The 15,186-nt window shown below is 44.5% G+C and overlaps 4 protein-coding genes across 4 annotated transcripts; 2 read left to right on the top strand and 2 right to left on the bottom strand.

Annotated features, from left to right (window-relative positions):
* Positions 1-467: 467 nt before the first annotated feature.
* On the top strand, positions 468-2,075 carry IL334_005258 (uncharacterized protein; the record flags this gene model as incomplete). The annotated part of the gene is made up of 6 exons (XM_062936971.1): positions 468-482; positions 542-588; positions 713-957; positions 1,098-1,390; positions 1,633-1,768; positions 1,846-2,075. The coding sequence occupies 6 exons, from the start codon at positions 468-470 to the stop codon at positions 2,073-2,075; spliced, it is 966 nt and encodes a 321-aa protein (XP_062793022.1).
* A 1,737-nt stretch (positions 2,076-3,812) lies between these two features.
* IL334_005257 (uncharacterized protein) lies at positions 3,813-5,531 on the top strand (the record flags this gene model as incomplete). Its single annotated transcript, XM_062936970.1, has 5 exons — positions 3,813-3,824; positions 3,896-4,151; positions 4,224-4,722; positions 4,786-5,272; positions 5,337-5,531. 5 exons carry the CDS (start codon positions 3,813-3,815, stop codon positions 5,529-5,531), a joined length of 1,449 nt encoding a protein of 482 aa, XP_062793021.1.
* Positions 5,532-6,180: 649 nt separating this feature from the next.
* IL334_005256 (uncharacterized protein) lies at positions 6,181-6,760 on the bottom strand (the record flags this gene model as incomplete). The annotated part of the gene is made up of 3 exons (XM_062936969.1): positions 6,181-6,228; positions 6,327-6,442; positions 6,700-6,760. 3 exons carry the CDS (start codon positions 6,758-6,760, stop codon positions 6,181-6,183), a joined length of 225 nt encoding a protein of 74 aa, XP_062793020.1.
* A 771-nt stretch (positions 6,761-7,531) lies between these two features.
* Positions 7,532-14,896, bottom strand: IL334_005255 (carbamoyl-phosphate synthase, large subunit; the record flags this gene model as incomplete). Its single annotated transcript, XM_062936968.1, has 7 exons — positions 7,532-7,570; positions 7,634-8,043; positions 8,103-11,623; positions 11,673-12,373; positions 12,423-13,652; positions 13,702-14,462; positions 14,512-14,896. The coding sequence occupies 7 exons, from the start codon at positions 14,894-14,896 to the stop codon at positions 7,532-7,534; spliced, it is 7,047 nt and encodes a 2,348-aa protein (XP_062793019.1).
* Positions 14,897-15,186: the final 290 nt, after the last annotated feature.

The raw sequence follows: 15,186 nt of genomic DNA, 5'->3' as shown, positions 1-15,186 counted from the left end.
CTGGTCTCTTTCTTTCGGGGGATGATTCAGTTTTAGAACTGATTGTCATACGTCCTTGTGTGATGAGTTCTGAACGATTAATTCTGGATGCAGGCTGAATTTTTATCTTCCTATTGCTGCAACAACAACAACATCCCCTTGCAGCGGAGTGATTCACGGCCAATCAAGAGAATGAAAGTTTGTCATCATCCTCACAGTACGTTCCGGCGGAAGATCAACATCGGGGAATCATATCTTGAGCCTGATACACGAACAGCAGGGGACAACGTGGTACGCGTGAGGCTGATAATTCTATTTGGTACTTACACCCTGAATGGGGGGGAATCATGGGCGATGCGTCACCTTGGACTTGGAATGATACTGTAATCAATACTGTTGTACTCTTCTTGTGTAACGATTACAACTTCAACTTCAATCACGAACTACAAGTCCAGACGGATACTTACACTAGAAGAGGAACAGACAAGATGATCATATTAGAGGTGAGGAACGAGTCCTTGTTTCGTGGCCTAGCAAATTTAGCTAATTCATGCGACTTCAGTCTCACAGCGTTATCATCAACGATGTCCTGACTGACCGATTTGAGAAGTGAGTTGCTGTCATCTTACAATTCTTGTTTGTTGTATCTCAGTAATATAGTGTTACGACCGAAGTGAAAGTCGTCGACGAATTCAGTGTCAGGGTGCTGATCATTGGTGATCTGAATGAATAGACCATCCCGAGCAGACATTCAATTTGTGGATTACGACAATGTCAGATTCCATTTATCAACACCTTCATCGAAAACACAATTACTCTTATCGATGGGTATTCAATGTTGGCCAGATTTAGTGAAGTATGGTGCAAGAGAACATTTACAGGATGAATATCAAGATTATCTATTACCTCAAGATCAAACTGAACAAGAATACGATGTTAGTTTAATCATTGATCTAGAGAAATTACCTGAAAGCGGTGGTGAGTGTCCCTTTCTCCTTTCCGTCCCACAAATGGATATTGGCTACAGCAGGGGTCGATTTGATCGTTCGGGGAATCGGTATGGTACGAGATTAAGAGAGTAAAAACTGATGCAAATCAATCATTTCATCTCTTTATAGAAGACCGACTCGCACTTATATCGAGAATATCACATTTGAAATCAACAGCAATGTCATCACCGTTCTTATCTGCTTTTTCAGAACAATCTACCTTACAAGCGAATTACAAGGAACCAGCAGGCGCTCAACAAGCAGATATAGTCCAACCTGAAAACAAAGGAGAACTGAAAATCGTAAGATATAGAGAAGAGGAAGCAATCTATATTCAAGCTACAAATGATAGAGTTACAGTTATATTCTCGACTGTTTTCAAAGAGGAAACTGATAAAGTCTTTGGAAGGGTCTTCCTACAGGTGAGTTTGGTCGTTCGAATTGGGCGTCATGTCGAAGTGAGAGTGAGGGTGGAGTGGAGGCGCCCATTGAAGGGATGCGAGGTATCGCTATGAACGTAGAAAGGCAACTCTGAATTGTGCGAAAGTCCGGAGAGAATGACTAGAAAGGAATAAGCTGGTCCTGCCGAACCTCATTCCCCTATCGTATAACTGTTGAACCGCGACGTATCACCCGCTGATCACTCTTTCTACCGCTATCACAGGAGTTTGTCGATGCACGTAAACTCAATGCCCTACAAAACGCTCCTCAAGTGAGGTATTCTAATCGAGAACCACCACTTGAGATCAGACATCTACCAGGACTAAAGAACGGTGAAGACTGGGGCTATGTGACATTCGGTGAGTCTCGAAAGGCTTCTTCCTTCATTTTCGTTATTTTCTGCTGATATAATTTGCTAAACCATCCGTCAATGCAGTATTATCACCAAGACATTTCTCAAATCCCACCCAAGCGCAAGCAAATATCAACCGGATCCAACTATTCAGAGATTATCTTCATTATCACATTAAATGCTCCAAAGCTTACATGCACTCTAGAATGAGACATAGAGTAGCTGAATTCCTCAAGATCCTCAACAGAGCTAAACCTGAAGTCGCAGCTACAGAAAAGAAAACTGCCACGGGTAGAACATTCAGGACTAGATAATAATAGGAGTGGGATCTAAAGCGGGTTTTTGGCGTTGTAATTTTCCAATGGAGACGATTAGTAGAATTGAAGTGAATGTATTTGATGAAACGATCTGTGGATGAGAACGCAGTCTACGAGATACGAACGGAAGAGAATGGGCTGTACGGTCGAGGAAGGATGTACACGGTGGAATGGTTTTCGCATGTCTCGTCTCTTAACAAGCGGAATCTCTCATATGATTGAAACATATCGGGATAGCTGTGACCGCTAACACTGGTACCGGAGCAAGTGAAGTTTTGAGAATAGAAATAACATGTGCCTTATTGAGAGATGTTTTTGACCATGACGCCATTGCACTGTCCTACTTTGTGCTTACCCATACACGATTATATTCAAGATCTCAGCCCCCATGTTTGGAACGACTAGATAGAAAGTTTCGGTTCATTCGTGTCCGAACAATGTCAGATTCCTTGAAAGAATCGATAAGGTAAATTGTAAAAGAAGAATGATCGTGAAAAGAGGCGTTACTTTGTATGTGTAAAATCCAAACCTTGTTATTGAATACATTCCTTCATATATCATGGGTTGAATCAGATAAACACTACAGAGTCATAATTCCACGAAGGGGTTAGTCTGTTCGTGAACTGTTAGATGCTCCAATTTATCGTAATGAGCTAACAATCCTTTATGATATAAATGATATAAATGACACAGAGGATACAAATTCTCCTAATCCCAAACATTCAAACCTATGCATTTACGCACAAGTGCATGTATGTGGTGTTCGTTATTAGGTGAAATGATAAACAAACGCATATGTATCCGATGGATTCAGTGTATTACCACTACTGATATACGTCGAAAACCCTTGATCATCTCCATCTCACCCGAGTGACATGTCTTGGATTTCGAGGTATGTTGGTGATGTCGATGACCAACTGACAGTACAAGTCGGTCACTCCCTTTTTGTCACTAAACCACTCTGTACCATACAAACCATACAAACCATTGTTTTGACCAGGGGGGATGTTATTATGTTTTTCCTATGCCACCTTCACATTCTGTTTCCCTAATAAATTGGTTAATTGTCGCGTGTCATTATTTGTTATTTTGTTATTTGTTTGCGACTGATTTTTAACACTTTACCGAGTGCTTTTACCCTGATAAAATCCCACCCCGTACGATACTACGAACATCCAGCCTCTCATCTCAAAACACAACATATATCCCTTCATCCTCATTATCACCTTGTCACATTCTCTCATTCTCTCTCTCTTTCATTCTTGGTATCTTCTACAACAGCAGTCACTCATTCACTCACTCACTCGACTTGGCGCATCTCAACTCAACAACTCCCAAATATTATACATTCTTTTGAAAACATAACGATTGAACGACACCAAAAAAAAATAAAACAAAGCCTAACCGGTCCAACTCCAACTCGACAAACAAGTCCCAAACTGATTCACATCAACCAACCCCCTTGTATTTTGAAATAACCAGTTGTTGATCATTCAACCTCAAAAGTTCTTTTCAGTCTTACTCTGCATCGATATCCTCCATCTTGTCATACATTTCATTTTGAACAATAATCAAATTCTTGAAATACCTATCATCTTCTTCTACATAACGTTCAGTAAAGTATCATTTTGACGATCCCGATAAACATCGCAGTTACACCAAACTTGTTTACTCCCCGACAAACCTCCAACCTCTAAATCATCACCTCAACCTTTCATCTCTCACACATTCATCATGGCATCAAGAGTAAGTCTTCCCTCGTCGTCAGCGGCCCATCTTCGTCAGTACACAATGCTTACTTCTTTCCCGATAAATAGGCAGCCAACACTCGACGAGCAGCTAGTCGACCACGTAACGATGAAAACGCAGCTCCCACTCAAGCTGGTCTTCGAACCAAAACATCTCTATCACACCTTGGCCCCGCTCAAAAGATAGCTGTCGCTTCAACTTCTGGTACAGCCGGAGCTATCAAAAAACCCGTCGCTGTCAAAGCCGGTGCTAAGAGAACTGCTCTAGGTGGTGTGGTCACCAATGTGGTAAAAGAAGAACCACTCGATGATGCTAAGAAACCTCGTAAGTACTGACATCCCAAACACTTGCCCCGTGTCGACCAGGACTCAAGCTGATACCAATCAAATCCATCAGTCAAAGCAGTAGGCAAACCCAGTACCGAAGTTAGACAACCACTTGCATCACGAACAAACAATGTCCAACCAACAAGGCCTATCGCCGCTATCCCTCACCGATCCAAACCCACCTCTTCCAATGTTTACGCTTCCATCGACTCATCTCTTGCTATCAAAAGCGAGGATGAGTTCTCTGAGATGGATGTAGATCTCACCCGTCGTATGGAACCTTCAATGCCCATGCTTACCGTCGATGAGGAAGCTTATGAAGATGACTCGGAAGAAGAAGAGATGGAAGACGAAGATGATGAGGACTGGTTGAGGATGTCAGATGAAGACGCTTACAAGGCTCAAGAACAACTCGAGATGATCAAATCAACTTTCAAGGATGACGTTGATTTGTTTGACACCACCATGGTCGCCGAGTACGCCGACGAGATCTTCGGTCACATGGAAATGTTAGAAGAATCCGTCATGCCCAATCCTAGATATATGGACTTCCAAACTGAAATTGAGTGGTAAGTCAAGCTATTCTGCCTGAGGTAATGCGAATGTTTACTGATTAATACGTAATGTGATAGGACAATGCGAACAACACTCATTGATTGGTTACTTCAAGTTCACTTACGATACCACATGCTTCCCGAAACTCTTTGGATCGCCGTCAACTTGGTTGATCGATTCTTGTCCGTCCGAGTGGTCTCCTTGGTTAAACTACAGTTGGTCGGTGTAACAGCAATGTTCATAGCTGCCAAATACGAAGAAATCTTGGCTCCTTCAGTAGACGAGTTTGTCTACATGACAGAAAACGGTTACACAAAAGATGAAATCCTCAAAGGAGAGAGAATAATCTTACAAACCCTTGATTTCACAATCTCCTCTTACTGTTCACCTTATTCTTGGGTAAGAAAGATCTCAAAGGCAGATGATTATGATATCCAGACTAGAACTTTATCAAAATTCTTGATGGAAGTCACATTGTTAGATCATCGATTCTTGAGATGCAAACCTTCAATGATAGCCGCTATTGGTATGTACCTTGCCAGAAAGATGCTAGGTGGTGATTGGGTGAGTGACCGAACTTCTTTCCGCTGAGATTCGTGACATTGGCTTACAATTTTACATCACGTAGAACGAAGCATTCGTATTCTACTCCGGGTTCACTGAATCTCAACTCATCGCAGGAGCATCACTGTTATGTGAAAGACTTGTCGAACCCGACTTCGAGACCGTATATGTCTACAAGAAATACGCCAACAAGAAATTCTTGAGAGCGAGTACTTTCGCTAGGGATTGGGCACAAAACAACGCTGCTTCAGCTTGGTAAAAACTTGGATTCCACTACGCCCGAGCTCCAGACCCGAAAGTGAAATATACACAACAAACTTTATTCCAAAACTTTCCAATGGACAATCAAATTCATTTTCTTTTACTACTTTTTCTTTTTGTCTCTTCTTCCATTTCCTCCTTTCTATCCCATCATTTGATCTTGTAAACATCGATAATGATACTATTGTTATATCTTGGGGAGATGAAAAGGAATAAAAGATGTATATTTTTTAAAATTTTACATATTTCTTCTGCTTGTTTTAGTAAGGGAAAAACCTCTTTGGTTTTGTTCTTGGATTTTGCGATACTCACATCCAAAAGTTCGAGTCTAATTCCCATTTTGCTCTATTACATCTGTTTTCTCTCATTTACCATTTTCAAATTCACATTTTCAAATTCACATATACACAACAACCATATACATAAGCTACGGGAGAATGATACGTATCAATTCAATAAACTAAATACCAAAATACCCCATAACTCATGCCCGTCACATATGAATTGATAATCATGCCTGGCATATTTAACTTTACCTGCTTTTCATCGCAATCATGTTCTGTTTATTCAATGATACAGAGTTGCATTTCATGATCGCTAACTATACAACCATGGTTATTGTTGTTTGATAGATCTTGTCTTAGTTCTTAATTCTCAACTTCATTCAACTCATGAGCTCGCTTAACCACGTCGTTCTGTATCAAACAAAATCAAACTCATCAGATATGTTGCACGTATCCTGAAATTTGAGGATAAAGCAAGGAAAGTGTAAGGAGGACGAAAGATAACTCACTCCGCTTCGAGTGATGACCACAGCAGGATCTTCCTCTGTACCATTCTTGGAGATGACATTCCCTTTCTTTGATTTCACTTCTGCTTTACCTTCTACTATATCAGCCACTTTTCCAGCTACGACGTAGCGGCGAGATAGGAATAGTTCGTTAGCTTTTGTTCTTGTCAGGTCTGACTCGGAGCAACGGGGGTTTTCAGGACAATGTAGGGAATATGAATGGATGTACGATGTCGATCCAAGAAACCCAAAAGCCATCTAGGGAGGTTGCAGTGGTATCATTATTCCAAATGGAAGCATATGATTATAATTGCACGAACTACAAGAGCAGGAAAGGATATTGATACCGACATCGGTATCGATATTCAATACTCACATGGTTGGCCAGATCCCCAATTCCATGATACTTCATCACCTTTTTTCAGTTCTTCAGACATGTTATTTTAGTTTATACGAGTCGAGTATACCACTTTGGTTTGGTTTGCTTTGGTTTGGTTTGGTTTGGGTCAAGCTTTATGTGACTAGATCAGTATGTTATGATATTGTTTTCTTTATCGAATAAATATCAAAGTTACGAGTTAAACAATAATTAATTGCCTTGCAGGACAACTATTGTTTTGACTATATCCCCCATTTATACCTTTGACCCAAGAAAAAGAAACGAACAAAACAGTGGGAAAACGTCACTGGATGATGTCAGAACGTAGTCCGATCGACGCGTGAACATTAGGCGATCGCGATACCAAAAGACCCGCTTCAGGCAAGTCTTACGTTGTTGACATTTAACACCTACCGGAAAGGCTAGTTTTGTTTGCAATTGTAGACCCAATCTGGCTGATATGCACTTTACCAGGATGTCTGCGATGGACACAAGCACAGACGCTTCATGATGATCAGCCAAACGCAATCACGTCGATCAATACGATATGTGTCCGAATTATCAACAACAAATTGGTCAAGCCGAAAAGCAATGCATAAGATAAATTGTATTGTTGTCTATCTATTTTGTTTTGAGAATATGTAAATTTACATGGGTTTTGGATAAGTTAGTTGTCCAAGACTGATTTTTTGTGTGTAATGTATAGAAAATGCAAGAGAGGGAAGAAAACATGAATATCTGGTGTGAAGTCTAAAAACAAAAGCCACAAGAGTCCGAAGTAAGCAATTTGAATTTTAGGGAGAGACAGTATAAACACAGGTCAATGCGATTATGCGCCAAGAACAAGGGTGAGAAGAGCCATTCGTACCTGTTACCGAAGAAACCTATCAGTGACTGTTCTCTCAAGCTTAACAACATAATTAATACTCACGAAAAGACCATATCTCATTTGTCTGAAATACGCAGCTCTCTTTGAATCGAAATCTACCTCGGGATCAATCTCGTTCACCCTAGGTAAGGGGTGCATGACAATGGCTGATTCTTTAGCTTTGGCAAGGACATCGTTGTTGATCACATAGATGTCCTTGACAGACTCGTACTCTCCAAGGTTCTCGAATCGCTCTTTTTGCACTCGAGTAGCGTAGAGTACATCTGATTTGGCGATGATATCGTCGGAAAGAGTGGTAGACTCGTACCATCGTACACCAGCTCGGGAGGCTTCCGATTTCACTGAGTCGGGCATGGTGAGCGATGGAGGTGAAACGAAGTTGAGAGTCACATCGTATAACGACAATAACTTGACAAGAGAATGGACTGTTCGGCCGTTCTTCAGGTCACCGACTGATGATTTGAGGTCAGCATGAGGTACCGTTGCACAAATAGCCATGATGATTACTCACTTAAAGTGACCGTGATACCGTTGACGGAACCCAACTCTTCTCGGATGCAGAAGACATCCAACAAACTTTGGGTAGGATGTTCTCCGATACCATCACCAGCGTTAATAATAGGGACAGGACTAGACTTGGCAGCTGATTTGCTGGATCCAACGGCAGGGTGTCGGAGCACAACAGCGTCGGAGTAGCATCCGACAGTACGTATAGTATCCGCCAATGATTCTCCCTTTTGAACGGAGGAAGTGGAAGCGGTGACTTGCACAACTTCACCACCACATCGTTTCATTGCCGCCTCGAAAGAAGTTGAAGTCCTCGTGGAAGGTTCGTAGAAGAGGGTACATAGAACTCGTCCTCTGAGGGTATCAACAGATCCAGTTCGTTCCACTTGAGATCTCATCTCAGAAGCCAAGTTGAAAAGGACATGTAGGTCTTCTCTGTCAAATTGCTTAACAGATAAGATATGTCGTCGCGTGAAAGCTGGATGGGTTTGTAGAGAGAGCAAGTTTCGTACAGGAGAGACGTTAACTGGGTGAATGGAGGAGAGAGACATGAGTTTGTCATTGACAGGAGCTGGAGGTCCGAAAGATGACGATCGGTCGAATGTGGGAGATCTGAGAGCGGAGAATGAAGGTCGTTTCTTGCTGGCGAAGGATCCACGGGGTTGCTTGGTAGCTGAGATTCGAGAGCCAGCGGTAGAGACATCTCGGCCAAGGGGCATAGAGAAGGATAATCCGTCTAAGAAGACAGAATGGTTGCTGATGACAACCCGGTGAATAGCTCCAGCAATTGATTTGCCATCGAGAGGAGACCAGGTCTTGCCATCTTGTGAGAAAAGAGACTTTCGGTTGACTTCAACTTCAACGTAAGTCTGGGCTTGGTCAGGTAACCCGAAGACCGCTCTTGGGTTCTCGCTGAGTCGAACTGAGATGTCTTCGAGGGTAAGTCTGCCATCGGCGACTGCTGTCAACAGCAATGGGAGGGATTCGGCGACACCGGAACTAGCGGAGATAGGTTTGCCGAGAGCTGTCCCGAGCTCGAAGGGAAGTACACCGACGGAGAAGATATCGATAGTAGCCAAATTATCCCAAAGAGCTTGTTGGTCTTCGGCCGTTGGAAGACACTTAGCACCAGGGAAATCAGATTGGGAGTAGAACAAGGCGTAGATGGATACGTCACAAGTAACGTTAAGACCTTTCTCTTTTGCAAGAGCAATCAACAGGATATCGTCTCTTGTAGAAACACTGGCGATATGGATGGATCTAGCGTTCAAGCTCGCAAGAAGCAAGATGGAAGCGAGGTCGGTGGCTCTAGCATCAGTGACGATAGGCTTGTCTGCTGGCCAAGCAGCAAAGTGTTGTGCGACACTGGTGACCTTGTTGACAGATCCGAAGAAGTTGTTGAAAGGAATGAATAACGCCTTTGCACCAGCAGCCAGAGCGTCCCCAAGACGGGAAGCGTTATCGGCAGTAGCAGCGACGGAGAAGAAGTAGTCACAATGAGAGGCACCAGTAGCGTTGGCTTGAGCTCGTTGAAGGGAGATTTCATCTTCGACAGCTGAAGCGACACCTTGGGGTACCATCTGCATGACTGTGAAACCACCTCTGATGGCGGCTTGACTTGCCTCGCCAAAGTCGTTTGAGTTGGGTTCAGCAGCACCAGGAACGAAGGCCTGTACGGAGACGAGACTTGGGAAGGTGAATGTCTCATGAGAGGTCTTGTAATCCACGCTGGTGATATCGAAAGTGGGCTTTTTAAGAATAGCTTCGATAAAGAGTTTAGCACATTTGACGTTGGTGATAAGAGGGATAGCAAAGTCAACAGCCATTCGTCGAGATCTGTAACCTTGGGAGATGTACGATGCAGGTCGTCTAGATCGGTTCTTGGAAGGCAAGTTGATATATAAGTCAATCAGGTTGTTGGCCAAATGTTGAGTCAATGAGTATTCTGCCTTTTGAGGATTAAGATCGTTCTCTGATCCAAGAGCTTCGAGGAATTTGACGGGAATGCCGTGTTCTTGGAAGAAATCGGAGGTACCAGCAGTAGCGAAGAGGTTGTAACCTTGTCGATGTAACTTATGGACAACAGGCAACATTTCCATCTTCTCCTTGAATGAACCCACAGATAGGAGAATGTTCTTCTTGGGAGGTAAGATACCAGTTGAAATGAGTGCCTTGAGATACGCCTCGTATTTGTCCTTACCGAAACATGCGACCTCACCGGTAGAGGCCATTTCTACACCAAGAATGGGGTCTGCACCAGATAATCGGCTGAAGGAGAATTGAGGGACCTTAACACCGACATAGTTAGGAGGCATCTTCACATCAGGGTAGGGGGTTACAGGGAGACCGAGCATGACCTTGGTGGCAAGCTCGATAGCATCGATACCAGTGACCTTGGAGACGAAGGGGAATGATCGAGCAGCTCGAAGATTACATTCGATGACTTTGATCTCGTTATCCTTCGCGATGAATTGGATGTTGTAAGGACCAGTGACGTTAAGAGCTTGACCGATCTTTTGGGTAGCGATTTCAATCTTTCGGATGGTCTCTGGGTCGAGATCTTGAGGAGGCAAGATGAGAGTAGCGTCACCTGAGTGAACACCAGCGTTCTCGACATGCTCGGAGATGTAGTGCATGACCATTTTACCATCTCGAGCGACGGCGTCCATTTCAATCTCTTTGGCTTCTTCAATGTACTTGGAGATGACCACAGGGTGATCACGGGAGACGTCGGTAGCTTGACCAAGGTATGATTCGAGATCGTCCTCGGAGAACACAACGTTCATCGCAGCACCGGAAAGCACGTATGAAGGTCGGACAAGGACAGGGTAACCAACCTTGTCACAGAAAGTTTTAGCTTCAGAAAAACTGGTAAGTTCTCTCCATAGAGGTTGATCAACACCGATTTTGTCAAGCATTCGAGAGAATTTGTATCGATTTTCAGCAGTGTCGATCATCTCGGGGGAAGTACCGTAGATCTTCACGTTTTGTCGGTGAAGAGCCAGAGCAATGTTGTTTGGAGTTTGACCACCCATGGACAAAACGAGACCGCTCGATCGCTCGATGTCGTAGATATCGAGAACCGTCTCGAGAGAGATATTCTCAAAGTAGAGCTTGTCGGCTTCATCGTAATCGGTAGACACTGTCTCGGGATTGTAGTTGATCATGACAGTCTTCATGCCTTGCTGTCGGAGAGTTCGAATAGCTCGAACAGCACACCAATCGAATTCAACGGAAGATCCGATTCGGTAAACACCGGAACCAAGCACCATGACCCCATTGTCGTCAAAGGTAACATCGTGTTCACTGGCATTGTAAGTGGTGTACAAGTAGTTGGTGAAAGCAGGGAACTCGGCAGCAACAGTGTCGATCTGCTTGACGAAAGGAGAGATTCCAGCTTCGATACGAAGCCGACGAACGGCAAGCTCGTTAGAACTGAGGGCCTTAGCGATCTGTCGATCCGAGAAACCTAATTGTTTAGCGTTTCGAATAAGCTGGTTGGGTACAGTGGAGGCGTTATAGTTGCTGAGAACAGTATCAGCTAGGTGAATGTAATCTTGACAGGGGCACTTACGAGATGAGCTTCTCGGTCTTCGATAACCTCTCTAGTCTAGTCAAAAACCAAGGGTCGATGTTAGACATCTTGTTTAGCTTTTCAACTGAGTAACCCCTTTTAAGAGCAGTGGCAATAGCGAAGAGTCGCTTGTCGGTAGGGTTAGCGAGCTCGTAATCGATATCCTCGACAAAGGTGTGTTCACCGAAACCAGGGAATTGATCGTCAATACACCTGATAGCTTTCTGAATGGTCTCCTCGAAGGTTCGACCAATAGCCATAACTTCACCAACCGACTTCATGGAACTGCTCAAAGCAGTACTGACTCGGTTGAACTTTTTCAAATCCCATCGGGGAATTTTGACTACACAGTAATCCAAAGAAGGCTCGAAACAAGCGGAAGTGAGCTTGGTGACAGAGTTCTTGATTTCATTGAGGGGGATATTGAGTCCCAATTTTGCGGCAATGAAGGCGAGGGGGTACCCAGTAGCCTTTGACGCAAGAGCAGAAGATCGAGAGAGACGGGCGTTGACCTCGATGATGCAGTATTCCTTTGAGTAAGGGTTAAGAGCGTATTGGATATTACATTCACCAATAACACCGAGATGTCGGATAACATTTACGGCAGTGGTTCGAAGCATGTTATAATCGGCATCTGAAAGTGTTTGAGAGGGAGCGACAACAATGGAGTCACCGGTATGGATACCCAAGGGATCAAAGTTCTGTTCATGTTTTAGCTGAGCCCAGCCAAGTGGCTACAATAGGACTTACCTCCATGTTACACACTGTGATGCAGTTATTTCTACAATCTCTGACGACCTCATATTCGATTTCTTTCCATCCTTTCATAGACTTCTCAACCAAAACTTGAGGAGACGTGGCGAAAGCCTTGTTACAAAGTTCGGTAAGCTCTTCGTCATTCTGTGCGAAACCTGAACCGAGACCACCGAGGGCGAAAGCAGCTCTGATAATGACTGGATAACCAATGTTATTGGCAGCTACTTTAGCTTCTTCAAGGGTGACGGCACTGGCTGATTCAGCGCATTTCTCTCCAATCTCCTCCATGGCTTTGGCGAAAAGATCTCGGTCCTCGGTGGTGATGATAGTTTCAATAGGTGTACCAAGAACCTTGACTCCAAGTTTGGCAAATTCGTCCTTCAGTTTGATACCGACGCCAAGGGCGGTCTGACCACCGAAAGTACAGTAAATACCATCGGGCTTCTCATGCTTGATAATCTTGAGAACGAACTCCGCAGTGACAGGAAGGAAGTAAACTTTGTCTGCGAGACCTTTGGAGGTCTGGATGGTAGCAATGTTGGGGTTAACAAGGATGGTGTAGATACCCTCCTCCTTTAAGGCTTTAATAGCTTGAGAACCAGAATAATCGAATTCTCCGGCTTGACCGATAGAAAGACCACCTGAACCAAGGACTAATACTTTCTTTACGTGCTCCTTGGGACGAGCAGCGATGTTGTCGGCGAGTTCACCGCCAGGCATGTCGATAGGGACGAGTTTGCCAGCAGCGGCGCTGTCCACCATGCTCTTGATGAATACATCGAAGATGAACTCGGTATCTCGAGGACCTGGAGCTGACTCGGGGTGGAATTGAACTGAGAAGAAGGGTTTGCCATCTTTACCCATCCAGATACCTTCGTTAGATTCGTCGTTGGCGTTGGTGAAGAAAGCTTCCCAGCCGTTCTTGAGAGTGGTTACATCAACTTCGTAACCATGATTCTGAGAGGTGATGTAACATCGACCGGAAGATGAACAAGTACATGGCAAGTTCATACCACGGTTTCCGTACTTCATCTTTCGAGTGGAAGCGCCGGAAGCTAAGGCGAGAAGCTGATGACCGAGACAGATACCGAAGATGGGAACTTTGCTGGATTCGAGGGCTCGAGAAAGGTTGGCGATGGTTTCTTTGACCATGGAAGGGTCACCAGGACCGTTGGAAATGAAAAGACCGTCGTATGAATCAGCCTCAGCATTGAAGTCGTAGTTCTGGGCAGGATGTCAGAAAATACCCAAATCCAGTCAAAGATCCACTTACCCAAGGAACAACCTTGACTTCTACACCTCGGTCTCTGAAACATCTAATTTGGTTCCATTTCATTCCGACGTCAACAGCGATAACTCTCAACTGTTTACCAGTTCGAGGGTTGATTTTCTTCTCCGAGCCGGTGGTAGCAGTATACACGGTAGGTTGTTGTGTGGATACTTTTGCGACGAGATTTATTCCGTTGGGATCGTGGAATGGGATAGACTCATAATCTTCCTTCCAATTGAGAGCAAGGTTGTCGGTGGAGTTGGAACGAAGCATGGATGGAGCGGAAAGACCGTTGAGAAGTCTTGATACACCTCCGAGGACACCAGATTGAGCTTCTCGACCTCGTTCTTGACCTTCGATAGCGGAAGCACCTTGCTTGGCGAGAACTCGACCAAGAAGCACACCACCTTCTCGCAATCTTTTAGTCAACATCCTTGTGTCGACACCCCAAATAGCGGGAATCCCTTGTTCCTTGAGCCATTGGCCAAGACTGGAGTTGGCAAGGTGATGAGAGTAACTGGGATGATAGTTGGCAACCACAAGCGCAGCGATGTGGATATGGGAAGACTCGAACTCAAGAGGGAGGGAGTCAAGGAGTTGAGTCGAGGGAGGGACATTGTGAGCATCCTCTGAAGTTGGGACGCTGGAGGCAGAGACATTGGGCCTTTCGGGCACACCGTAGTTACCAATTAAGGGGTAGGTGAGGATGAGGATTTGAGAAGAGTAAGAAGGGTCGGTTAAAGACTCGGGATAACCGACCATACCTGTGAAGGATGAGCATCGATATTTGAGTAGATGGATTAGTGCGCTTACCAGTTTGGAAGACACATTCTCCAGCTACTGATTTCTTTGCTCCAAAAGAGTGACCAGCCAAGGCCAAACCGTCGGCGAGTTCCAGCACTGCATCGGGTTCACCCATAGCTTCTTCCCACTTTAACTCTGCAGGCATACCTTCATAGTCGATACCTTTTAGAGTAGCGGGAGGGTGAAGACTTCCCAAAGGTTTAGGAGCAGGAGCTACGAAAGATGAAGCTCTGTTGGCAGCGGGTCGAGGGGATGTCGCTGCAGGAGCAGGGGAGCTAGGGGGGGTAACATCTACAGCTGCGTGAATGGCAGGGGCCATTGATGCGGCCTGCTGTATAGCGGGAATATCGCTGGAAGGTACTACACCCTCAAATCCCGGTACGGAAGGGGCCATCGCGAAAATGTATGAAAATTTTCGCGTTGAGATCTAAGAGGGAGAAGGAGGTTGTGTTGGTTCGTGCGAGGTAGGGATAAGAAGGATCTTTTGGATACCGTTCTTTTTTCCAGTTTTCTTTTACAAGTGCTCGAACCAGACACTGGTAAGTTTTGACGTGAGCTAGACCACAAGGTTATGCATGAGAGAAGAGGAGAGAGGAGAGAAGGAGGAGGAGAAGAAAGAGGAAAGAAGAGAAGAAAAAGATATGAAAGTGAGATGGGTTTGTCAGTCACCTCGGTAGTACGGTA

This window comes from Kwoniella shivajii, chromosome 7, assembly GCF_035658355.1.
Source record: "Kwoniella shivajii chromosome 7, complete sequence".
NCBI classification, from domain to species: domain Eukaryota; kingdom Fungi; phylum Basidiomycota; class Tremellomycetes; order Tremellales; family Cryptococcaceae; genus Kwoniella; species Kwoniella shivajii.
This window is presented reverse-complemented; position numbering and strand designations above follow the sequence as displayed.